At 42.1% G+C, this 25,128-nt stretch overlaps 3 protein-coding genes and 1 long non-coding RNA gene across 5 annotated transcripts; 3 read left to right on the top strand and 1 right to left on the bottom strand.

Annotated features, from left to right (window-relative positions):
- Positions 1 to 3,694: 3,694 nt before the first annotated feature.
- On the top strand, positions 3,695 to 8,809 carry KRT20 (keratin 20). The gene is made up of 8 exons (XM_019293814.3): positions 3,695 to 4,528; positions 5,320 to 5,402; positions 5,607 to 5,763; positions 6,273 to 6,434; positions 6,516 to 6,641; positions 6,791 to 7,011; positions 7,600 to 7,640; positions 8,315 to 8,809. Exons 1-8 carry the CDS (start codon positions 3,797 to 3,799, stop codon positions 8,410 to 8,412), a joined length of 1,620 nt encoding a protein of 539 aa, XP_019149359.3. The 5' UTR covers positions 3,695 to 3,796; the 3' UTR covers positions 8,413 to 8,809.
- A 1,374-nt stretch (positions 8,810 to 10,183) lies between these two features.
- On the top strand, positions 10,184 to 14,011 carry LOC104697741 (keratin, type I cytoskeletal 12-like). Its single transcript, XM_010412756.4, has 8 exons — positions 10,184 to 10,944; positions 11,287 to 11,369; positions 11,598 to 11,754; positions 12,028 to 12,189; positions 12,288 to 12,413; positions 12,783 to 13,000; positions 13,263 to 13,345; positions 13,586 to 14,011. Exons 1-8 carry the CDS (start codon positions 10,300 to 10,302, stop codon positions 13,681 to 13,683), a joined length of 1,572 nt encoding a protein of 523 aa, XP_010411058.1. The 5' UTR covers positions 10,184 to 10,299; the 3' UTR covers positions 13,684 to 14,011.
- LOC109146394 lies at positions 11,615 to 25,062 on the bottom strand. The gene is made up of 3 exons (XR_002048383.2): positions 23,808 to 25,062; positions 14,194 to 14,236; positions 11,615 to 11,691 (listed from the first exon to the last, which is right to left on the bottom strand). It is a non-coding gene; the product is annotated as an uncharacterized LOC109146394 (long non-coding RNA).
- Positions 15,649 to 22,605, top strand: KRT222 (keratin 222). 2 transcript variants are annotated; one of them, XM_010412758.3, is made up of 6 exons: positions 15,649 to 15,793; positions 17,421 to 17,549; positions 18,269 to 18,489; positions 19,016 to 19,092; positions 19,259 to 19,364; positions 20,698 to 22,605. In XM_010412758.3, exons 1-6 carry the CDS (start codon positions 15,698 to 15,700, stop codon positions 20,909 to 20,911), a joined length of 843 nt encoding a protein of 280 aa, XP_010411060.1. In that variant the 5' UTR covers positions 15,649 to 15,697; the 3' UTR covers positions 20,912 to 22,605. The 2 variants fall into 2 exon arrangements, with proteins under 2 accessions (XP_010411060.1, XP_010411061.1); XM_010412759.2 differs by having other exon boundaries at positions 15,703 to 15,875.
- Positions 25,063 to 25,128: the final 66 nt, after the last annotated feature.

Raw genomic sequence — 25,128 nt, 5'->3', positions numbered from 1 at the left:
TGTGCTTATATTTGCATACGGCCATGGAAATTGTATTTGCCTTCTGAATCATATAAATATGAAATACTTTTCACAGATACTGAACTACACCAGCATTATGGACCTGAGTCAGTAAGCTGAAATTCTCTCCAGTTCACTGGTTTCCTCATTTCCCTGACACTTCAGTTGCACAGGGTTTTTCCAAGAGAGAGAGAGAGATCTGCCAGCAGTCCTTGTTAAAGCTGATCTTAATGGCACTTTTGGGGGATAAAAAGGAGAAGGTTCGTTTGTGTGGCCTGGAGCTGTTTTTGTTGGCACTGAGATCTGATTCTGTTCTAGGAGAGCAGCTGAGACAGGAAAGGCAGCTCCTGACTTTCATTTTCCACCTGTGGCTGGGGAGGGATGGAACCCACACACTGCCTTATGCACTCCAGGAGCTGGAGCACCTCTCTAAGTACCATAAATATGTAAAGTAATGTTTTAACTTACCCCTCTGGTCAAAGCTCCAAGCAGAAAGAAATAAGGTGCAGTGGTTTGATGACAGAGATATTTTCATTGGACAAAAGATAAAAAGGAGAGGGAAATGAGGGAAAAAAATATGTGAGGCAGACAGTAAGATCTTGAGCTGCAAATGTTCAGGGCTTAGGTGAATCCAGATGAGTTGGTGACATCATCCAGAACTTTCTCTCCTCTGATCCCATTCAGCAAAGCATAAAGCACTTGGCTTTGCTCCTTGGAGAGAGCAGGCTTCACAGGCATTGGCATTAACAGGAGGTGCAAAGGTAGTTAAGAAGAGAAGGAGGGGAACATCTCAGACCCAGAAATACTGAATACTGGAATATGGCTGGAACATTGAACACTGAATGCATCTCTCTTGAATGCACTTTGCACAGCAGACATCTTTTCAGGACTGTAGTGCTGATCTTTCCAAATCAAACTGTAATGATGCTAAACCCAAACACAGGGACCAACAAAAGGGTGTTGGATTTCACTCCTAGAATGGATCATCTCTACAGACTGCTAAAAGACTTTGCTTTATTTCAGTCTCTATGTCAGCCAAAAGAAAAGCATCTGTTCCACCTAAAGGCAGCAGAAATACAGACCCACAGCTGGGTGTGTCTTTTTCCTTGAACGCTCCAGACTGGTTGCCCATGGCTGGTTAGCACAGGTGAGTCAGATGGAATGGTATCCACATGATCAGAGCCCTGCAGGACTTATCTCCGTGGCCCTCTAATGCACATTAAACTTCTGCCACACAGGTGACATTTCTTCATGAAATCAAACAATTCGTAAGTGTTGCTATAAATGTTTTATTATGTCTACAGCCATTCCCCTCTGACTGAGCACGTCACTGAAGGGAAGTGTTACCTGTGAATCCACAGACTGTGCTCTACAGCTCCCACAACTAAATCTGGAGCTGAAACTGCTCTGCTGAGCTAAAGCACCAGCAATCTGTTACAGCACTTTTTCCATGCTGACCAAAACTGCAGTACTGGACAAGAGATTTTTAGGTTGCCCAGCATCTATTTGGATAACTTATTCTTACAACCAATAAAATTAAAAAATAAATAAAAATGAGGCAGCCCATGTTCTTGCAGATAATTTCTGGGCATAGTCCAGGGGTGGAGGAGGCCAAGGCCACTCCCAACTTATGCCTTGAGAAGCCCCTTGCCCTCCAGCCCGTCTGGGGCCTCGCCCTCCCCTCACTGCCATGGCTCCAGTTTCAGGACTCCCTCTGGCAGTTTCCAGTGATTGACACAACCAGTCAAGATATGTTTCATGGAAAAAAGTGTACTGAACCAAAACCAGGAGAAAACCTCACCTCTGGTGTGAACCTATCTTGATCCTAGCAAATATTCTAGCTTTTTGGAGGGTATAGAAGCATATATAAAATAAGACCAGAAAAATTGTCAGTAAACAATTTAGGGATAAGAACAAAAAGAACACTAAGAAAATTCAGCCTTATATCTTTTCACATCAGGTTTGCACGATGCCATTGCTCGGTGCTTCCCCTTGCATACATCTCAGACACTTCTGCTTAACAGTGTAGAAGAAAATAATTGCTGGAGGTTCAGCTTGAACAAAAGCAGCACAGCCATAATGTGTGACCTAAGACTGATGCTCACTTTAATTCAGATCGCTGACTTCTTTTTTCATTTACTCACTAAATGAAAAAATAGAACCTCCAAACGATGTTTAGAAAAAATATCACCAAGGTAACATGAAAACTAATTTTAGTAAATACTGAGAAGACAATGCGGAATGTTTGCTCTTAAGCAGACTGCCACAAAATCCTGCAGAGATCTAGGCAGTGAGATATAGGGCCAAGGGATGTAAGAACAGCAGGATCTCTTCTGTACTTCTCTTACATTCTAAAGGTGTAAGCTCTGCTCTACTAAAATGTGTAATTCTTACTCAGCCGGAATAATTTCAATGGACAAAAGACAACGTACCTTGAGTCTCTGTAATGACACACCAAATGTCATGGCCAGTGTACTTTGGTTTCACATCTCATAAAGGCTTTTTTATTACAAGTTACACCCAAAGAAGTTCAAGGTCCAAAGACACACCACAGCATCCTCCTAGAAAAAAAATCCTGCCCTGCACACTGATTGCTTTGGTTTGGAAGCTGTGTTTCCAGAATAGCCAAACACAACAGTTTAACTCTCTGACTTGAGCCAAGACCAGTTAGACTAATCCCTAGCACAGTAACTGAAAAAACTTGGCAGTACTGATTCCCTAATATTCTGGGTTGGGTGCTCTCAGAAACCTGAAGGTGCCTCCAATACACAGTTCAATGCCTTCAAAGCTCAGTGTCTCACCAATTTCTTTGCCCCAAGGCTGGGAGATCAGTACATACAGCAGCTGCTCTCACTAACACAAGCCATATGTGCTCATTGTTCTACCTGACAGTATCAGTAACACACATAAGCACTGTCAGTGCAATGCCCCAGAAGCTGCACCTCCACACTGTCCCGACACTCACCTGCCACCTGCTCTCCTGCAGCACTAACAACCCCTCAGCAATCGGGTTCTCTCCTTGCTTTCCAAATTCTCCATGCACTTTCTGTATCAAGTGTACAGCACAGTCAGCTCAGGAGCCTCTGCACGATCAGCAGTAGGGCTGTTGGGTTTCTTCATGCCATGCAAAGGCAGCTGGTTTCCTGTTAATGACCTGAGCCCCTGGGTTGGGGACAGACCCCTCCAGCATGGCACTTGTTAGCTGGTGGTCTCTGGAATATTGATGAGGCAGGAGGGAAACTTGTTTTGCTTCAACTTCAGCCACGCAGGAGGGCTGGAGGCTTGTTCTGCTGGAAGCTGGAACGCAACGCTTCCTGCCACTCAGACTTCAACATCTCACATGTGAGACAGAGGGGGGTGTGAAGGTTTCCAATATTCTCATTCCTCCTACCTCACTTAAGGGCAAAGAAATACCCTTCCCACTTAGTCTCAGCTGTACTGAAAGCTCGGATTCCACTTGCAAGGGTTTTCTAATACCAGACAAATGCATATCCAATCCAAGCTGATGGCAACAGCCTCCACTCTCCACTGGCAGTGTAGATGTTGGTTTGTGCTTACTACAAAATGATTCACATGGTAGTACATCTGCCTCCTTTCTAATAATTTATACACTGTTCTAGACCATCCTGAGGCCCAAGTTATTGCTTACTCAACAGAAATATAAATATTTTAAGTCTCTTGTCACATACAAGAGGCAACTCTCATTTTAAATTAATGCACTGCATAGGGGGCTAAGAACCCATTCATTTGTTCCAAAGGGCTACCAAGAGGATTGTCTGCAGGTACATGGTTATAAATGATTCAACAGATCATTTTTTGTTTATCTGTTATACAAAATAACAAAGCAAGCAAACTATCCAGGGAGTGTTCCTCAAACACAGACGAACAGATGAAAACCCCTTTAAATTATGGGGAGGGGGGGGCAATATCCTGTGTGCTCTTTGTGCTGATACCAGTGAAATTCTGCGTCAACAGAGGTGGGGTTTCCAGCCACTGTGCTTCCTCTTGGACCTGGTATAAAGGTGCACAGTGCACACTCAGCTCCTCGCTACCGTCTCTATCTGTGCTGCTTTACCTGCTTCAGTCCAGAAGACAAAGAGCACAAATGGCATTCTCCACCCGCAGCATCCAGTGGGGTATGAGCAGCCATCTCCAGTCCTCGGCACCCAGTGTCAGTAGTCTGACCTCCAGGAAAATGTCCATCCAGAAGATCCAGGCACCCAGTGTCTACGGGGGAGCTGGGGGCTATGGCACCCGCATATCGACCAGCATCAGCTCTGGCCAAGGCCTCGGAGGGAGCTCCCAGCTCAGCATCACTGGTAGCGATGTGCTGCTCGCTGGCAATGAAAAATCAACTATGCAAAACCTGAACGATCGTTTGGCTGCGTACCTGGAGAGGGTACGCTCGCTGGAGAAGTCAAACTCCCTGATCGAGATGCAGATCAAGCAGTGGTATGAGAAGAACACCAAAAGCGCAGGGCAGGACTACAGCTCCTACTTCAAAACAATTGAAGAACTCCGAAATAAGGTAATAATTAGTATATAATAAAGAGATCGTAGAGCCCTCTATAAATATAGGAAATGCAATTATCAGTGAGAGAGAGAATAATCTGCTGTAGAAAATGTACTTTTCCAAACTGTAACTGGCCCAGCTGAGGAAAAAAAAAGTTCAATTTTGATCATCTACAAATTAGTGACAGATTTTACGTCACTTGTAATACCAGATATATGCTTGCAGCGGTAAGTAATCTCATACCTGAAAAATCTTTGACTCAAAATTAACTAGTTCTATGATATTTGCCTTAGGTGGCTTTAATTAGAGAAAGTACTAATGGTAATCTATGTATTTAAATATAGTTTAGTAACAGTCTATTCCAAAGTTGGTGTTTAGAAAAGAAGGACAAATGCTCAGAAAAAAATTAAAGATCACTACTTAAAATAGTAAATGACCACCACCGGAAACAATGAAATATTCCCAGCAATCAGCTGACATATTTGTCAAATCATGTTTCCAGAATTTCCTTCAATCTTTCCTCTGTTATTTTTTATCAGTTCTACTTCCCAGCATTTTAAAGCAGATTCCTTCAGAGAGCAGTTCATCCCAACTATTCAATACTCTTATGTTGTGACAGGACAATTTCCCTTTTGAACATCCCTAACTCCTTTCATGCACTTCAGATGGAACTTAGCTTTAAACCCAGCTAACAAACAGCTGAGTGAAGCAGGATGAAGCCCATTTACAGTATTCATTCCCAGGAAAGGATTGAATGTGGCTTTCTTGAGTGCAAACTTTCATTGCTTGTCCACCATTCCCTTTAGATTTCTGCTGCCCAGATGGAAAATGCCGGGCTTGTCCTGCAGATTGACAATGCCAAGCTGGCTGCTGATGACTTTAGGCTGAAGTAAGTTCCATGATTTTGTATTTATTCTCTTTCATGCTCCTCTTATTTAGGAAAGCTTCCACTTATTGGAATCTGTGCCAAGAAGTGAACATTTTTCAATTTCAGTTTAATGAAAATTTCACAATGACAGTCGTAATTACTGATTCTAACATTTACACCAAACTGTTGCATTCCAATGATGACAAAAGGCACCTTATTGGACAGGTTTGAGAACGAACACCTGCTCAAGCAGAGTGTGGAGAGCGACATCACCGGACTGCTCCGTGTCCGTGACGACCTGACTCTGACGAAATCTGACCTGGAGTCCCAGATTGAGAATATAACTGAGGAACTCATTTTCCTTAGGAAGAACCATGAAGAGGTGAGAGCAGCTGAGCACTGCCAGGGAGAGGGGTTCTGAGTGGCAAACACAAACAGCCTCGCTAGGAAGCACTTCTGTCCTTCCTGGAAGCAGCATAACTGTGTGTGGCATTAAGGGACATCTAAGCTGTCAGGGGTCAAAGGCTGAACATTCCTCCATTCCAGAAATGAATGAGGGAAGGTTTGCTCTAAGAATAATATTTAGTTTAGGAATTGCTACCCCAAAAAGTACACAAATGGGAGCCATGACTTCTGCCCTCATTCCATGGGTCCAGTTGTGAGGAAATAATTCTTATAATACATTTATCTATGATATAGCATTTATTGCTAGAAAGTAAGTAAACTGTTCTAAGATGAGGTGCACTAAACAGTATTTACAAGGTGATTAAGTTGTCCTGCCCCGAGGTACTATTAAGGATTAGTCCTGTGTGTGTAGATGTTGAGTTTGTGTCCAATGCCCAGGAGTGACAGCTCCCTGCAGCTGATGCTAACACAGTCCCCATGCTGCAGGACCGTGACAGGCTGCGCAAAGAGGCGAGTGGCTCCGTGAACGTGGCAGTAGATGCTGCTCCCGGCATTGATCTCGCAGCTATTATGGAAAACATGAGAAAGCAATATGAAGAAATGGCAGAAAAGAACCGCCAAGAAGCCAAAGAACGTTTTGAACAGCAGGTAAAGTCAACTGCTTAAATATCAGCAAGAACCTCGGTCATGCCTGGCTGCAGTTCACAGTCCCTCCATTCCTCATTCCAGACAGTAGAACTGAACCAGGAAGTTGCCCTCAATGTTGAACGGCTGGGGGTCCAAAGGAAAGAGATCATGGAACGGAGGCAGGTCTTCCAGAGCCTGGAGCTGGAATTACAGTCCCTGCTGACCATGGTAAATAACAAAAATCAAAATAAGGACTGTGGATAGCAGAGAGTTACACAGATAAATAGAGGAATGAGGGGCTTTACAATCAAAATGTTATTTTAACAGAAAAATGTATCTTCTGAATGACATGTCTCTGTTCTTCCCATGGACTATAGAAAGAGACCCTGGAAGGCTCTGTGGCTGAAACAGAAGCACGGTACAGTTATCAACTCGCCCAGATACAGGGAGCAATTTCCAGTCTGGAGGCTCAGCTGAGGCAGCTCCGAGCTGACATGGAGGCTCAGAACAATGAGTACAGCACCCTGCTGGATATCAAGACTCGCTTGGAGATGGAGATTGCCACGTACCGCCGGCTGCTGGAGGGAGAGGAAAGCAGGTGAGCATACACATGGCTTTGCATGTTGGTTTGGTTTTTGTGTCAAATCTGCCTCTCTCCAACTGCTTTGGGGTGGGGAAGTCTGTTGCCCAGTTCTGAGCCAGAGAATCAGAGCAGGCTGCCATTCAGGCTGGGCTGCTGAAGCTGCTGTGGAATTTTGAGGTGGGCTCTCCCAGCCTACAGACTGTCACTCTGTGAGCTGGGGAGTTGGGCAGATGTTCACATGCCAGGAACATCAGTAATGCAGTTTTGGATCAACTTGTCCGTGTGGGTTAAGCAGAGAGTGGAACTTCCCCCCAGATTCTACCTGTTCAGCTGTTCTGGCTCAGGAACTAGATCGGGTGTACCTGCGTAGGATGAAGTCCTGGCATTGCAGAGATGAGTCTGCAGATTAACTGCAGCTACAGCTTATGCTTAGCAAGTTTCACTTTAACTGAGAGAACTCGTTCTACTGAGTTATCTCCTGGTTAAATGTCTTGATGAAAGGGGATTAGCTGTCCTGATCAAACACACAGGAAATGCACAAGGATGTTTCTTCAATACATGAGTTGCCATATATTTACATTTTCTAATTTATAATTTGAACAGGAATTTAGAACCAATAGCATCAATAGAAGAGCTTGAAAAAGGTATGTCCCACCAACTTTTTTCTGTTTTGATGGTTGCCTGTTGAAATGTTATGGAATGATTAGCCTGATGTAAAACAACAGCTTCAGAGCAAATAATCATCCAGTGGGATCTCACACCAAGAAAGCAATCAACTGTATGGTTACCCTATAGGGACTATAAAACCTGGGTTTATAGATACAATTCTGGTGCCCAGTGTAAATCCACAGACCCACCTTACCCATTCTGTGATTCTGTGAGTCCTCACACAGCCAAGAGAACAACAGAGAGTTACTGAATTCCCCTCTGGAGAACTGCAGAAGCATTTGTTTCTCCCTACTGGCGGCACAGGGAGACTGAGGCTCCCGCATTACATACCCAGTTTCATAGCAAAAATTTCCAATTTGGTGTAAGTCTATCCCAAGGCTTTAGGTCTACAAGTCTGTGCTAAACTGAAGCAAAGCTATCAAGATTGGTAGAGAGTTATTGAACCCAGTGTCCACTACAGTCTATGGGCAACATACTCAATCTCCAAAAGAGGAGAAGCCACACCCTGCACACTGCAAAAGTTTACCTCAAGTACCTGTGGGTTGAAGATGCTTTTTGCTATTTCCTCATCAACTTCTACTACTGCAGCAGCATTATTCTGTTAATGTACATTGCATTTAATTAATTCTCTTTTCAATTTCCTTAACAGAATCAAGTAAACTTAAGAAGATCAAGACAATAGTTGAGGAGGTGGTTGATGGCAAGGTTGTCTCCTCTGAGGTCACAGAGTTTGAAGAGAAGATGTAAATGGCACCAGCAGAGGAGACGCCTCTGAGTTTCCTGGAGCTGATGCCAAAATGAAAAGATTTATAAAGAATCTGATCTAATTCACCCCAAACCTAAAGGGTTGAAAAATGCCAAATTATCAAATCTTAAACAATTGTTGTTGTTGTTATTGTGGGGGAGCATTAATAAAAATCTGTAAGTTACAACATAAAAGACTTTGGGTCTACTTACATAGTGACTAAGTACCTTGATGAAAGAAAATCAAGTCAGCCTGGTATAAATGTATAATTGCTTCCAACAGAGATAAAAATTGAAGTATTAGGTTTTTAAAATACATTAAGACATCAATTCATCCCATCTTTTCTGAATGTGAACTCCCACTCAAACACAAAGCAGCTTCACCTCATTAAAACCTGATTTTAATAAGACGTATCAATTTGCTTTTCATAATAAATTAACATGAAAAAATAAATTGAAGAAGCCTATTGGATACTTTTCATGCTCTGTGAATGATTATGTCACCAGGGACTACAGCAAGCCAAGATATTTTATCAATAAGAATATATTTGAAATGATCTCTCTCAAAACTTTCTGTGCAAATAGTGTTCCCTGTCCCATAGGGAGGCCCCTGTGCCACACCTGGATCCTCAGTCCCAGGAGTTTACATTTTCCTCTTGAGAACATAAACACACAAAGCTCTTCCCTACGAAATCTCACCTGTCCAGAGCTATTTACTGTACCTAAACAGCTGCCAAAGAACTAATCCTCTGCTTTCACTGCCCCGAGTCACTGAGACCAGGCTATCAGCTCATTTCCACAGAAATGCTTTACTTAGACCTTTGATCTTCCGCTCCTTTCTGCCCCAAAAGCACCCCATGCTCCTGGGTGTGGATAAATCAAAAATTAACACATTTCAGTTGACAAATCCAATCATATAATTAAGCCAAGACAAAGGAAAAACAATTTTCCATTTATCAAAATAACTTCAAAGAAAAATACACTGGTTTGGAAGGGCTTCCATGCCCAAACCTGCACCCAGAGGTGCTACATTTGATCTTTAAATTTGTATTATAAAAAGCGCCAAATACAGAAGTCGGAATTCGTATTTTGAGGTAACAGCAAACTATTTAGCAGACACAATGGTCAGTTCTCAGCTCTGAAGTACAAACTGTTACATGCTATAGACTATATGCTACAGGCTATATGCATATTACTCTAAGGTATTTCAATGATGAAAGGGTTAGGGTATAAACCCAATTCCAAATCCTACTGGGTATATTTATATTTATATTTTGATATTAATGATCACCCTGCAGCTCACTGAACATCCATGTGTCCTTGGACGCCTGATGGTCCCTTTTTTTACTTCCTATCAAGCATCCAGGGGCACTAATCCAGCAGAGGCTCCTGCCAGAAGAGCATTATGAAAAGAAAGACATTCCTCCCACACACACTGGGAAACAGGGATCAAAGGGATCACTCTTAGCAAATTCCTGTAATAACAGCCCCAAACCCAGGAAGCACTGAATCTGCAATGACAAAACAATTATTTAGGAGGGATTTAAATGTGAAAAGAACTTTTTGTGCTCCATTGCACATGGCAGAACACAATCGTGATGTCTCAGCTCCACTCCACCCATTTCCCCTCATACAAATACCTGGAGGGCACCAGATTTCCACTCCCATTGGCAATTTCGGTTGGCACGTATCATTTCGGTTGGTCAGAACATACTAAACTGACATTTCCTCCAAACAGGAGGGAGAGAGAGAGAGTGAAAGCACTCCCCAGGAGGTGGGGACTCTTCCTGAAACACCCACTGCTGTCCCTCTATAAAGCTGAACCTGCTCTCGCTCTGCACTGCTCTGTCTTGTATCCTCCACGGGGCAGATCCAGGCACCTCGAGCACCATGGCCTTTTCCATGCGCACAAGTGGCGGGTCCCGGCAATTCTCCTCTCGGAGCGGGTTTGGAGGGGGATCTCTGAGGATGTCCAGTTCTGGTGGTGGAGGAGGCTTTGGTGGCAGTGGGCTTGGGCTTGGTGGGGGGTCTAGCGGGGGGTTTGGTGCAGTTTCTCTGTTGGGTTCAGGCTCTGGCTTCGGTGGGGGCTTTGGGGGCAGCTCAGGTCCAGGATTTGGGAGCAGCTTAAGCAGTGGCTTTGGTGGAAGCTTTGGAGGTGGTTTGGGTGGTAGCTACGGAAGTGGCTTAGGCAGTGGTTTTGGGGGAGGTTTGGGAAGTGGTTTCGGCAGCAGTTCAGGTGCTGCTTTTGGAAGTGGCTTTGGTGGTGGCTCGGGGACTGGTTTTGGAGGTGGGCTTGGTGCTGCTGGTGCTGGCGATGGTGGCATTCTTTCTGGCTCAAAAAAAGAGACGATGCAGAACCTCAATGACCGTCTGGCTGCGTATCTGGACAAAGTGAGATCTCTGGAGGATGCCAACACCGAGCTGGAGCGCAAAATCCGTGAGTGGTATGAGAAAAGTGGCCCTGGCACTGGCACCCCTGGATCTGGGAATGACTACAGTAAATTCTATCCACTCATTGAAGATCTTCGAAACAAGGTAGCAAAGCAATGTATTTAATGGATCTTTATATTTGTAACTCACTTAATAGTATGAATGAAAATGACAAATTTCTTTCAGAAACCAAGAGCACATTTATCCTTTGGTACTGATGCTTGGAGTCACCTCTGTCACCTTGCACTGGTGACATGTGCTGAATTTTTCCTGTACATTAAAGCAGCTCTGTAGCTGTGTCACACAGTGATTTGTCTAATCTGAATGAAGGAAAAGGCAGTGTTGGAATGCAGTTCTACAAACCCTTGTAGAACACAAAGTTTAAAGCCATTACAAAACCATGAAGCCTTTGGGCCGTAACAATATTCTCTGAACACTGTATTCTAGATCATCAATGCAACCATCGACAATGCGAGGATCATTCTGCAGGTTGATAATGCCAGACTCGCTGCTGATGACTTCAGACTGAAGTAAGGATATCTTAATGCTACAAAAACTCTTACCAATATCATAAGGAAAAAATTCTTTTGTATTAACATCTCTTTCCTTGTAGAATACTTGTAAGACAATTACTAAACAATGCTATAATAATTTTGTGTATTAAGTTTTCATATTAAAACTAAAATAAAATACATTAATAGTTTGCATTTCACCTCATTGGACATGTAAGAAATAATATTTAATCCCTTTATGCACAGATATGAGAATGAAGTGGCTCTTCGGCAGAGTGTGGAGGCCGACATCAATGGTCTGCGCAGAGTCCTGGATGAGCTGACCATAACCAGGGCAGATCTGGAGATGCAGATTGAAAGCCTGAATGAAGAACTGGCTTATCTCAAGAAGAATCATGAAGAGGTTATTTTTTTCCTTTATGGATTCATAACAAGACACATGAAATAGCGAAACATCAAATTACTCCCTTATTTAACCCAGTGGGAGTTCTTGGATTTCATTATTGGTTTTGTTTGCTGTTATTTTTTGAGATTTCTAAGTGAAAGAGTGCAAGAAACAAGCTACAGATCCTTGTTGAAACAGAATTTATATCACATATATTTCTTTACATATATTTTGGTAGAACTATTTTGCCATTTGTTAACAGAACCTTCTCTTTATTTTAAATCTCTCCAGGAGCTTCAGGGCATCCAAAGCAGTGAATTTGGCCAAGTCAGCGTGGAAATGGACGCTGCTCCAGGGACTGACCTGACCAAGCTTCTGAATGACATGAGGGGACAGTACGAAGTCATTGCTGAGCAAAACCGTAAAGAGGCCGAGGCGTGGTTCAATGAAAAAGTAACAACCAGAGAGAGCAAACTCAGCAAAATGCATGGGAAAATTAGCTCTATACTTGGAACAGTAAAATTACACCCCATTCTTCCTTGTCATTTCAGAGTGGGGAGCTGAAAAGGGAAATCTCCACCCATACTGAGCAGCTCCAGTCGGGAAAGAGCGAGATCACGGATCTAAAACGGACTCTCCAGAGCTTGGAAATAGAGCTGCAGTCACAGCTTGCCATGGTACGTTCTAGGGAAGCTGCTGACTGCCCAGGGCCAATTCGGCAACTTCAAAAGTCTTTTTAGACCTTATCCTATTCCATAGAATTGAGAATTTGCATTTATTTCCAATTAAATCCTATATTCTATTAGTTCCTAAATAGCAGTAATATATCTAACTGGATTGCAGAGAGCATGTCACAAAGCAGATGAGTTTTTACATCACATTTAGGGAAGGCAAAAAGGACAGTTTTCAAACTGGTGTTTTCAAAAAGAAAATAAAACCTTCTAAGTAATGCAGCTGTACTCACTCCCTTAAACTACTTCAGTTGGTTTTGTTTTTGTAAAGAGGTTTTTTTCTTTAACCAAAGATTATTAAATATCCTTACACAGAAAAAATCCCTGGAAGACACTTTAGCAGAAACGGAAGGTGGTTACTGCGCTCAGCTGTCACAAATCCAAATGCAGATTGGGAACCTGGAGTCCCAGCTTTTCCAGGTCAGGGCTGACATGGAGCGCCAGAACGCAGAGTACCAACAGCTCCTAGACATCAAGACTCGTCTGGAAATGGAGATTGAAACCTACCGGCGCCTGCTGGATGGCGAGTTTGTGTAAGGGACTATTGACACAAAATATCTCCTTGGGTTTCTTTTCTGTAGCAAAATCCTTTCCAGGAAAAAAGATGTAAAATAAGTGGAACGTTCTCCAAACGACAGTAAGGCACATACAGTGATCTGAAATATCACTGTGACTGAGGAGAGTGAGCTATTCTGCTCAGTATTTAAATAATCTATCAATGTCACCATGAAAAGGGAATTTATCCCAATCCTATCGAACATCCTGCAATAGTGCATGTCTCCGATTCCCTTTTAGGAGCGCTGGACAGGCAGTTACATTTGAAAGCTCACCCCTGACAGGGTCCAAATCTCAAACACAATCACTGGATTCTTCTCAGGGTAGGTTTGATTTTTTTTTTTTTTTTTTTTTTTTTTTTTTAATTTTGATTGAACAAAATTTTGTTTCTAAAGTCATTCTTATAAATCAAATAATTCATGTTATCCTGTTTAACTACATCATAGAGCTCATTATAATCAGAAGCCAATTTGAAAGAAAAGGGGGCACTTGGTCATGTGCTGCTTTGGGTTATCATTTTTAACACATTGATAAACATTTTTTGTTTTGTTCATGATGTTTAGATCCAACCAAAACTAGAAAGATCAAGACAATTGTTGAAGAAGTGGTAGACGGAAAAGTTGTTGCATCCCACGTTAAGGAAGTTGAAGAGAAGATATGAGGCACAATCTGATGTGGCAAAGGATCCTTTTGCTCCAAGCCAAAATGGATAAATAATTTTATTCTTTTGTATGAAGTGATAAAATGTTTGGCTTTGTACTAAGAATCTTTTGATAAGACAAAGTTGGCACTTTCATTCCTTGCAGATATGCAATATATTTCCTGCTTCACTCTATCAGCATTACTTGTATGATTTCCAGGGTGTTCTTTAAAAATATCATCAAATCTCTGTTCGATAACCAGAAATATGAAGCACACATTTAATCAGATTTGGCTTTTTATAATCTTTAGTAATCAATAGATAAAATAAATTTGCTGCTCAAACCTCATTTTCCAGTTTTCATCATTAATAAAAAGGACTCAACAAGCTTTAAGGTATTAATGTCTCTTCACTCTCCATGACCCCCTCCACTTGTGTGGTGAGCCAGCAATGAAATATGAACATTGAAAGCAGCTAGAATTCAAAATTCCATAAATCCTAGGAAAGATGCAATTGCTTATACCTACCTACCTTTAGCCTTCAGGGATCTCATAGCCAGGTGTTCCGTTTACACCTGAAAAAAAAAGATATTAAAAGAAAGCATTAGTTTATACCATCCCAGGTGCAATACCTTGTGTTTGTCTGATGGATTCCTAATGGTTTTCTGACGTAACTGTTCTCATCCCATCAGTGACAAACACTGCCAGTAATTTGGGTTTAGAACTACATAGAACAAGGACAATTGAGACACTTGTAGAAAAGAAAGTGGACAACAAAACCTTTCCATCTCAGTCCAGGTCAACTGGAAGACAGTCAGCTAAGGAAAATAAAATCCAAACACAGGATTCTTTCACATGTGCCAGCAGACACAGCCAAGAATAGGGAAGCCTTTTCACACCAGGAGACTTTTAAGTGGTACAATACTTTGGCTTCCAAAAAGATGCATGTCTTGTAAAAGTTTTCTGCCTTTTTTATCATTTCATTGATGTATATTCTCATTTAGGGTCTAAAATGCCTTCCTCTCTTTGGCAATTTTAAATTTTTACTGAAATCAGAAATTTTTTTACTGCATATCTGATATTGTGCACTACTGAAAAAAATGAATAAGCAAGAGGCAAAATGAAATAGGTAAGAGCTGTTCTTAGCAGACAAAATCATCGGGATCACACAGTGCTCCAGTGAGCCAGGAAATGAAGAAGCACAGCACAGCAGATAGATAGCCTGTGCTGGACCTGCCTGGGAGCTGTCAGGAAAGGGGTAAGAACCCCACACACATTGCATGTTGTGTGTATTGAACACACCAACACCTGGCACAGGTACTGAAACACAGTCAGAGAGCCTTTTTCTGACAGCAGTGATGTGTCTGAAGTGTACATTCACCAGAACTTTGCCCTCTGCAAAAGAGGGCAAAGCCCTTACCACAAGCTGCACCAGTACTGTGCACCCTTAGTGCTGGTTCCTCTCCCTCCTTGTGTGTTTCTGCCCATAAACCCACCACTGTGTTGGGTGAGAGGATGCCCAGCTAGTTTCTGAAACAGGACAGTCCTCAACACTGGGTCAGACACCCGAGGCTTCGTCTCACTGAGTCTCAAACACCTTCAGGGATGGAAATTCTGTAACATCCCTAACAATGGTGGAAGCACCTGCCAGCGGCACTGCCAGCAATCCAGGCATGCTGCTAGGAGACTCTGCCCTTCCATGTCCTCCTGCCAGCGCACTTCATGCTGGGCAGCTGCAACTTTATCCTTTGCTTTCTCTCTCTTACCCTCACATTTCTGAGGTTATAAAACCCCACAGTTACAGTGGGACAAAAACATTAAGACACTGATATATTCATTTCGGCACATAATTTAGGATTAGCTATTTTAGTGCTATGCTTTGCTGCATTAACCTGCTGCCAGGACGGGCTGACAGGCTCTGAGCCCCCCGCGCTCCCCGAAATGGGCCGCTGCCGCTTTAACGGCCCCGCGGCCGCAGCCCCGCGCCGCCGGCAGCGGAGCCGGGAGCCGGGGAGGATGGGAGGAGGAGGAGGAGGATGGAGCCGGCTCGGCTCCGCCGAGAGATCAGGGCAAAGTATGAATCGCTCATCACCCGAAATCAGATAAAGACCGTCAGCTCAGCAAGGACGCAGGTAATGCCTCCTCACAGCCACACACCTTGCAGAGTACGGAGCCATTCGCTGGCCGTACAGTTCCTCCCGCAGCCTCTATGAGGTACAGTAATTTCTTTCAATGCAGCAGATTTTCGGGGAAGGGATGTGGATTTTACCGCAGTAAGATGTGAACTAGAAGAATCGGAAATAGATTTTGTTAAGGGTATGGATTCACGCTGAATGAATGCTGTGTAATTCATCAGGATGCTTTTCTGTCCCTGCAGCCAGGCTATTGCTGGGATTTAAGGGATGATGACATAGGCTGTAACACGGTAACCTCTAGCTCCATGTAGTTTCTCGGAGGAAAAAAGAATCCTGAAGAGAATCCTTTTATATACAGCAATCTTTGACATTTTTAGCCCTCTAGTAAAGAAAACGGTACCTTTGCAGCAACTATTTTCTATTGCTCACAGTAAAAACTATGTTCTGCTCTTCAGCAAATATCAATTGTTCTCTCATACAGTTTGATTAAATGTTACCAACACACAATGCTGCTGTTAGGGATTTACATACAAACAGCTCTAAACCCAACTGAAATCAAATGGCAAAACAATTTTGAGCCATCAAATGTAAAGAAATTCAGGGGGAAATCAGGTATTCTGTCACCTTGTACTTAGGTATTGGAGGAATCCCAGAGGTTTGTTTTAAGGACAGGCCAGACACTGCTGCAGCCTGGCTGATCCACCAGCAGTGCCAGACACACAGCAGCTGCACACCCATCAGGGAAGCCAAGTTTATCTTTGTGTTGGCACAAAGCAGCCAGTGCACACTGGTTTGATCCTGTCACACAAATTCTGCAGCACCCAGGCAAGAAAGGAGAAGCAAAGAACATTGGGGGTTCACTTGTGGATGAGCCAAATCTAGATTCTTCACAAAAATGGTGGCCTGGTAAAGTTGCAATAGGTCAGGGGAACAAACCCCTTATTTTCCTTAGTTCATAAGAACTGAATTAAAGAGATTCTTTCTTAGAGTCGATGTCATCATAAGAACCTGCATAAAGCAGTAAAACATGTGAAAGAGCAGGTGCTGTTTCAAGGGCTTATGGCATCTTCACCACTTGCAGGGAAACTCAGAAACCAAAAAGAAAAATAACTTCCATAAGCCAAACAATCATTCTGGAAGTTACATGCAGGAATATACAATTGAAATCAAAGATAAGTCTAAATCTAAAATGACCCCACACGTGATCAGGATTGGTTTTTAAAAACTATTTTTAATAGGATAAAAGGAAAAAGAAAAGCCTGAACTCAAAAATACATTAAAATCAAAGCACTTTATTCAAACTTGGAAGCTTGAACCATCTGCACCTCCTCTAAGCCCATTTGCTCCAGAGGTGAGTAAGGTGTCAGTACAACTGGGTAATTTGTATGAGAATACCTCTAAGACAAAGGTGCCAGGGATAGAGATATGCCCAACCACTTCCCTACAAACGCAGTGGGATAAGGGCTTTCCCTCTACACAGTACAGAAGATACTAACTCCTCACTGTGAACTTACACACATTTACACAACTCTAACAAAAATTCCAACTAGGTATTTTTATGTGCTGGTTTATTATCATTATTTGAATATTTTTAATATTGTTATCTTTTGTATGTCCCCTCTAGTTAGAAGAAGGTACAAGTAAAAGAATGGACAAAGATGCAGAAGCACTAAAGGCAGCCAGAGCAGAACTGTGCGAAGCCCGACGGCAGTGGCACCACATGCAGATCGAAATCGAGTCTCTCCACGCTGTGGTAAGAGCCAGAAATGAAATTTGAAATCTCACGGAAAAAAGAAGTATTGTCCTTGATGTAAACTATCCCCCAGTCAATTTCTGTGACAGTCACAGCCACCATACAGCAGAAACCCATCACAGGAACACTCAGCTTTGGGGGGCTCCAGCTCCTCACAGAGCCTTCACTCACACACACTGACCCAGCAAATGTTCTGGTGCAGGATCTGCCACTCCAGACACACATGGTGTCCCATTTTCACACCTCCCAAACATATACTTGCATTATACTCCCCTACCAAGCTCCTGGTCATTCTGCCTTACCAATTCACAGCATGTTTATGATTTTTTTTTACTGTATAGACCAAATTTATCAATTCATTCGTGATAAAATGTCAGCAGTTTGCTCAATTCACCAGTACAGAAAAGCTCCAAGAGCACACAGGCACTTCATATAGCACTGAGCTGGACATTGTTTAACTTAAAATCAGAGATCTGTAAACTCAAGGCAGTGGATTGCTGTGCAAGACGTGGCTCCACTTTCATCTGATCTTAAATTACCAGATTTTACTGGAAAATTTCTCAGCCAAAGTATTACCTTGGAAGCTTTACTCCTGTTCTTAAAGAATAATCTTAAAAGAACTGATGTAAAAATACACAGTTTGTTAATGAAACCATGTATGTGTATAACATCTTTACACACGAACTTTCCAAATTTAAAATATTACTTAAATTTCACAGGAAAAGGGTTTGGAACGTTCGTTGCGTGCCACGGAGCAGCAGTACCACATGCAGCTACAAAATCTGGAAGGTGAGATTGAATGCTTGGAGAAAGAGTTATCGGAAGTGAGAAGGGGAATTGAGAAACAGCTTCGAGAGCATGAAATTCTCCTGAACACGAGGATGAAGCTGGAGGAGGAGATAGCAACATATCGCAGTCTGCTGGAGCAAGAAGAGAGCAGGTACTCGCTGCTTAGAGAAAAAGATCTCAAATTTGTCTTCCATTTCTGAAGGTGTCAAATAATCAGAATTGTAAATACATGAACTAATCATTAAAAAATTACAGTATAAAACCTTAGAAAAGGTTTCATTGTAAGGTAGCTTCACTGACTGCAGAGTTTCTGGCACTCAGTGTCTCACACACATTGCAGAAAGCAGCACAGTCACTGCAGCCTCACTTGAGGCACTGCAGGTCACTAGGCCCCTCAGGACCAGGCATACAAGGCCGGTCCACGCACGTGAAGTGCCGGGCAGGGGGTTCATGCCTCAGACCAGGACAGATCACTGCAGGAAATTGCACAGGTATTGTCAATAACTTCTTCCAGTTCTGGGCTCAGAATGAGAAATCCCAACAAACAGTTACCACAATCAAACAGAATTTCTCGTGATTCTCACATTTTTAAATTTTTCACAGCTGTTCACAGGACAAGCTTGAAGTTAAAGTAATTCAATATTATTAGATGTCTTTAATAATTTTTATTTTTACAGGTTCCGTTGCTCAATACCTGCCCAGAAGGATGACAAAAAGCCCAGCACTAGCAAAATCACCTTTATGCTGCCTTCAGGTGAGTTTCAGACACCTTCTCCTTAAGGGATTTTGGCCCTAACTGTTCACAACTAGTGACAAACTCCTGAATATTAAAAAAGGACCTTTTCCAGTGTACCTCCAGGTCCTGTGTACCGCCCTTGCCCTTCTGCATGCTCAGTGTATACCTGCATATTCTTTTACAGAGAATGTAAAGAAGCATGAACCAAAGAAGGTGGAACTGATGACAAAACAAGCAATCCTAGATGGAAATATCATGAAGAAAAGTGCTGAAGCTCATGGCACTGTACAGTAAGATAAACAGGAATTTCACAAAATAACAGTTGGAAGTAAAGGGTGGAGGTTACATTTCAGTAGCTTTGAATTTTCCGTTATTTGGTATCTATTATCTCGTGCCCACATAGCCCAGGAGCTTCAGAACCACAGTGAGAGCTCCTGAAGGTGCACTGAATGGCAGTATTTAACAATACATTACATTTCAAAGTTCTTTTTATTAGCATTGGCTTCATAAGCAAACAATACCATGCTGGTGCTTCTGATTTGTAATTTCTACTTCTGTTAAGAATGAAACTATGAATAATTCATCTCGCTAAGGCTGAAAGCAAAGAGCCAGACCACATTTGGGAAGTCCCCCTGGGGCATATTTATGCACATAAATTCAGGCTCAGCTGCTCCAACTTGCTCCTTGGAAACTCCTAAGTTTCCCCAAACAGGGGAGGGAGAGCCTGGCTCCCAAGTAGGCATGTGAAAGTCTGTTAGGATGTGTTATTTACCTGAAATCACTTCAATAGCATTGGATTGCCTCATTTTAATTTTTTTGTTTCCTGCTGCTCTTTAGGCTTTTTTGTAGACTAATTTAATGTTACCTTTAAACACACTGTAGTGGGCCATTCCTAACACTGAACCATAATCAGCTGCTGAAGAAATTAATGCCATTATAAGGTCCACCAGACATACCCCATAGCTGAAGTTTATTTTTGTGCATGAGCTTCGCTCATCACACAGTCACTCAGATCTGCACAGGGCTACTCTGCCAGGTGCAGTTTACTCAGCTGGGTGAGGCCTCAGAGCCTGACTTTCACATCTGAATTCTGACACACACATAGAGAATTGAATCAGCAAGATTTGGGTGCCTCAATATTCCTGGATCAGCTGGCTTTTCAATTCTCCCTATTTTACTTTTGCCCTTTTTTCTCTTTAATGTAATATAGCTCCACATTCTGAGGTTTGAGTCTAAACTAGATTTTCTCCTCCCTATTCAGAAGGTTTTCAGATGCAGGAATTCTGTCCTGCCCACTACAGTACTGAGGTTTCTTGCAAAACTTTTGAGCTTGGATTCCAAACTTTCTCCTTGGAAACAAACTGCCTAATGTGTTTGGAGCAGTGGTTTTGTATCCATGTCTACCTAAAAGTACAAAAACAAGAACATAATGAACCCTCACCCTTTATTTAGCTTCTCTGGAGGATGAAACTGTAAAAGAAAAGGAAACCTGATATCTCAGTACCATATAAAATAACTCGACACTTTATGATGACATTTCTCTCTCTGTTTTAAAAGCAGTCCTGAAGACAGATAACTAATATAGCCTAAAAAATTATAAATACATTTGCTTTATTGTTTCAGGACAGAAAAAGTGGATGAAGTCATTAAGGAGTGGGAAGGTTCTTTCTTTAAGGACAACCCTCGCTTAAGGAAAAAGTCTGTTTCCTTGCGTTTTGATCTCCACCTGGCAGCCACAGAGGAAGGGTGCTTGCACACGAAAAAGAAAACCCTCCCCGACATTGAAGTCAGGCTGGTGATGAGGAGATCCTGCAGCATCCCATCCATCAAACCTTAACCTCAGCCAATTCCCTCAAAGTGCATCTACAACGGGCTTTGGAAATAAACTGTAGATGGACTCCCACAGCTGCTGTCTGCTACAACCACAACATCTGACCAAGTACTTGGATCAATACAACAAAACCATACAAGTCCTTTAAAAGAAAGGGTGAAGGAGGTTCAGATTCCAAGAAACCCGACTTCTACTGGTTTTATACTCTGGGTGCAGCCCTTTCATTTTCTCATTGTTGTTTCGTAGAATTTCATTAAATATTACAAAAGTTAAACTAGAACTTTATAGTTTGGCATATTCTGCCTTTGTAAAAGAGAACTTGTTTTCTCTTTCTGAAAATGAGAAATGCATATTTGCTTCTCTTAATTATTCGATACTCCATTCATATAATGACTGGTGAATCCTTGCAATAATTTATATCAAACTGTCATACTTCTAGAAATATATTTTAAAATAATACTTTCTAACAGCAAAAATTACATACAAAAATACTCTTAAAAGACATGAACTACTAATGAAGAGTTTTCTTTTAAAAGTGGTTAGTATTTTTAAATTCCTTTTTTTCAGGCAACAACTGAGCAAAAATGTCTTTCCTCTACATCCTTATACACCCATTTTAAAAGTGTTGTTACAATCCAGTAACATTTTAGCCATATTGTTCCCCTGATTTTGAAGCAGTAATTTCCCCTGAAAAATCAATCATTCCGTTATGTGTCCACACACACCTTTACTACAAGTCTCTTAGCCAAGGCAAATGAAATTACTCTCTAATTGTTCAAATGGGAGGAGCCAAACAACCATTTGAATGCTGATATTCCATTAATTTTGTTTATTATAACAATGTGCATTAAAATATCTTCAACAAATTCCTCTTCTGACAAACACTACAGGTAAGTGATGTTCTTGATCTAATATGTGTGACAAGTCACTATTACGCCAGGGTACAACTGCTACTACTCCAAATTAACCGGGCAAAATAAGGGCTACAAATTCAAAGTACAATTCAATCAGACCCCTTAAGTACCACCCCCCACTCCTACCCAAAGTAGCTGTGGGCAAACACAAACCCCAGCAGACAACCCTGCACCGGTACACAGAGGAACAGCCATCCTTCTTTAAAACCTCATGGGACAAATTTCAAAGACTCAAAGGAGATTGTATGAAGACAAGGATGATTGTTTGTAAGGATTCTGAAGGGGGTGGATGTCACAGCTCCCACTGGAACACTGCGGGCTCAAAGCCTGGAAAACCCACGCACAGGATTTACTGGATTACAGCAGCATGTAAAGGATTGATTTCAGTGTCAGTATCTGCCTTATTACTTATGGCATGTGTACAAAACTGATACTACAGATTCTTTCAGAGTAAATTTATGCTTCTATCCTTTGTTCATGGTGAGAACAACACATCGATATTGCCCCATCCTGTCTGTACTGTATCAAACTCGCTAATTATCCTTAACCTGAATCATGAGCTGATGTTGTTACCACTTGAGTACTTGGCATCCTGAATGTATTGGCCTGCTCCAGTATTTTCACTATGCAGCTTTTTTTTGTGCTTAGACTCTGTACATTTTACAATACTTGAATTTAAACTAAGTTTTAATTGCTTTAAGGCACTTTAAACAGGGATACGAATTTACCAAAGTAAATGATAGTACTAATACTAAAAAAAGTATTAAAATGGAGTTTGTCCGTGCATATTCTGTGTGTGTGTCAATGTCTTCCCTTTAAAAGGAAAGGAGTAAAACAGAAATGCAAAATAAAAGTTGCAGATAGGAAAATCTGTAGCACTGTAAAAAGTGTTTTCTAAGATCTTCGCAATTAGAAATACATTAATTCCCTCAGAATCTTTACCGTAACATGTGAGCGTCCTCCTGCTACAGAACTTACTCTTTTTTCCTGGTAAATCCAGTCACCCTGGCTATTTTCTTCATGTGTGACTTCCTGTCACTGACTTCAGTAGCTTCTGCTACTCTAGGCCTGGTTCAAGTGGGCATTCTGGTTTCAACTAAGTTTTCACCCCTTTCAGTAAGTATCTATTTTTGCATTATTCATAAATTCCATCTCTTCAAATGTAAAGAACTCTCTTTTGTTCACAAACTAGCGAACAGGTGTCAGTGTGAACTCCACGTGGGCATCAAAATAATAACATCTCACCCTCATTTTTAGGTCACTTTAAAGGTGAATTAAAAAAAAAATTAACACTGAAGCTTAATACTATGGCAGAGAATTCTTCATTTCTCTGCTGCTAATTAAATCCAGACCAGCTGAGCCTCTGCCAACCAGCACCTGCAAACGGCTGATGTAAAAACGAGTTTCATTGTCTCAACCTACTTGCCAGTGAACGTCTGTCCTCATTCCAGAGCTTATGAAACTGCTGGTAATTAAAACAGTTGGGTAAGAATAAGCTTTTACATCCCCCCTGGTGAGCACGGTGTGGTATAAACAGTTCCATTAAATCAATAAAACTACTTCTATATTGTACAGGATATTAAAAAGTGTATGCTGGCAAAGCCTTTCACTATCACAAGATGGAATTGAGGCAAAGAGCACGGTAAATAAAAGCAGGGAATACATTGGTGGCTTTGAAAATATATAATGATTTAGAACTATTAGTATGGAGTGTGTGTTTCAGTAAACATACTTGAACACTATAAAAAATAATTAATTTTTTAAGATAAGTACATTTTAAATAATTAAAATTTTAAAATTATAGTTAAATTTAAAATAATAAATATTTCAAAATTTCTACTTTCAATTTAACATTAAATGCAGTTTACACTATCAACAAAACCATGTTACTAATAAACTAGAAGTGAATGTATGAAACTAGGAGGAAACCTGGTCAAAAACAGGGGAAAAAACAGGTTATTTTTCACCTCTTATAAGTATTTTCTCACCTTTTCTTTACCATTTCCTGCCCAATGAAGCTGGTGAACTAGTGTGACGTATTTTTGCTGGCTGAGGAAGCTTTTCAACTCTTGCTTTAATATAAAATTGAAGTCACAGATTATTCTGCTGCATGTCAACAAATGTCCATTGTGGGCACAGACAGCAGAGTCTAAGCAGATGAGGGCAGAGCTCTTGTCTCTTTATTTGCTCATAAAAGTAAGTTTATTTAAGCATGAACACAAACTGGGCCCGTGGAACTATAGGCATCAAGACCAACTTGCAGCAACCCATGTTGAGTTAGTTTTTCTTCTTTTCACCTTCTATCATCCTTTCGGGTTAGGCAGGTACCATCCCCCTTGGCTTTCCTTCAGATCCACCCAAATTCTCCCTCGTGAATGTCTAGAAATATATCTTATTGGCCACGTGAGAGCATTTCAATGCCAGACATTCAATTTCAACGTCAAACGTTCAACGTCCAACTTTCAAGTTTCACTGTCAAAGTTTTCATATTTATTTCAGTCACTTCGATAATTTTCAGTGTAAAAGGCTCTTAAAGCTGAATGCTGAGGTCTGGAACTCTTCATCCTCCTCATACCCTCAGAGCCACACGGTTCCCCTTGTTTGATATTTGGGAGGGTTTTACCTTTGTGTGATACCTTTGCTGATTTCTGCAAGGAATTGTGGACAATTCCACTGCTCCCAAACTACTGGTTAATTTACAATCCTGTGTGATTCAGCAGCAGACAGAGTGTTTTGAGTTGTCACGCTGATTTAGTTGACAATTATCATACATTATAATATTTATTACCCGGGGTCCATCTCGCTGCCTCCTCAGCCGTCCCTAACGCCATCCCCCTTCGTCTGGCCTTCTCCCACACACCGGCACCTTCCCGCTGCCCTCAGAGCTCGTCCTGCTCCACTCAACCACCTCTGGAAGCGCTGCCATCCTAAACCGCCATTTCGGCACCACACTGTGCAGAGACCAGGATCCCCCGGCACTGACGGACGGTTCACCTGACTCCATCGCTACCTTTACGGGATATTATTCGGGCTCGGACACGACCCTGCAGCGTTTTCCCGTCGCCTCACGGCAGCGCGGGGCCCGGAGCGCCTCAGGGACCGCGCGCCTCCCCTGAGGGGAAAAAGGCGCCAAAATCCCCTCAGTTGCCGCGCGCCGCCCGTGAGGGGAAAAAGGCGCCAAAATCCCCTCAGGGGCCGCGCGCCGCCCGTGAGGGGAAAAAGGCGCCAAAATCCCCTCAGGGGCCGCGCGCCGCCCGTGAGGGGGAGGAGGCGCTAAAGCGCAGCGGGCACGAGGCGTCCACCGACCCC

This window comes from Corvus cornix, chromosome 27 (assembly GCF_000738735.6).
Source record: "Corvus cornix cornix isolate S_Up_H32 chromosome 27, ASM73873v5, whole genome shotgun sequence".
Lineage (NCBI taxonomy): Eukaryota > Metazoa > Chordata > Aves > Passeriformes > Corvidae > Corvus > Corvus cornix.
Note: the sequence above shows the minus strand (reverse complement) of the source record. Positions and strands in the feature narration are given on the sequence as shown.

Excerpts from the sequence above, each read along its gene's own strand:
- KRT20 (XM_019293814.3), top strand. The coding sequence starts at position 3,797 with ATGATTCAACAGATCATTTTTTGTTTATCTGTTATACAAAATAACAAA. Across the intron at positions 5,764-6,272 it reads TTAGGAAGAACCATGAAGAG|GACCGTGACAGGCTGCGCAA; the intron begins GTGAGAGCAGCT and ends CCCATGCTGCAG. Across the intron at positions 6,642-6,790 it reads TACAGTCCCTGCTGACCATG|AAAGAGACCCTGGAAGGCTC; the intron begins GTAAATAACAAA and ends CATGGACTATAG.
- LOC104697741 (XM_010412756.4), top strand. The coding sequence starts at position 10,300 with ATGGCCTTTTCCATGCGCACAAGTGGCGGGTCCCGGCAATTCTCCTCT. Across the intron at positions 10,945-11,286 it reads TTGAAGATCTTCGAAACAAG|ATCATCAATGCAACCATCGA; the intron begins GTAGCAAAGCAA and ends ACTGTATTCTAG. Across the intron at positions 13,001-13,262 it reads CTGCTGGATGGCGAGTTTGT|GAGCGCTGGACAGGCAGTTA; the intron begins GTAAGGGACTAT and ends ATTCCCTTTTAG.
- KRT222 (XM_010412758.3), top strand. The coding sequence starts at position 15,698 with ATGGAGCCGGCTCGGCTCCGCCGAGAGATCAGGGCAAAGTATGAATCG. Across the intron at positions 17,550-18,268 it reads TCGAGTCTCTCCACGCTGTG|GAAAAGGGTTTGGAACGTTC; the intron begins GTAAGAGCCAGA and ends TAAATTTCACAG. Across the intron at positions 19,365-20,697 it reads GAAGCTCATGGCACTGTACA|GACAGAAAAAGTGGATGAAG; the intron begins GTAAGATAAACA and ends TTATTGTTTCAG.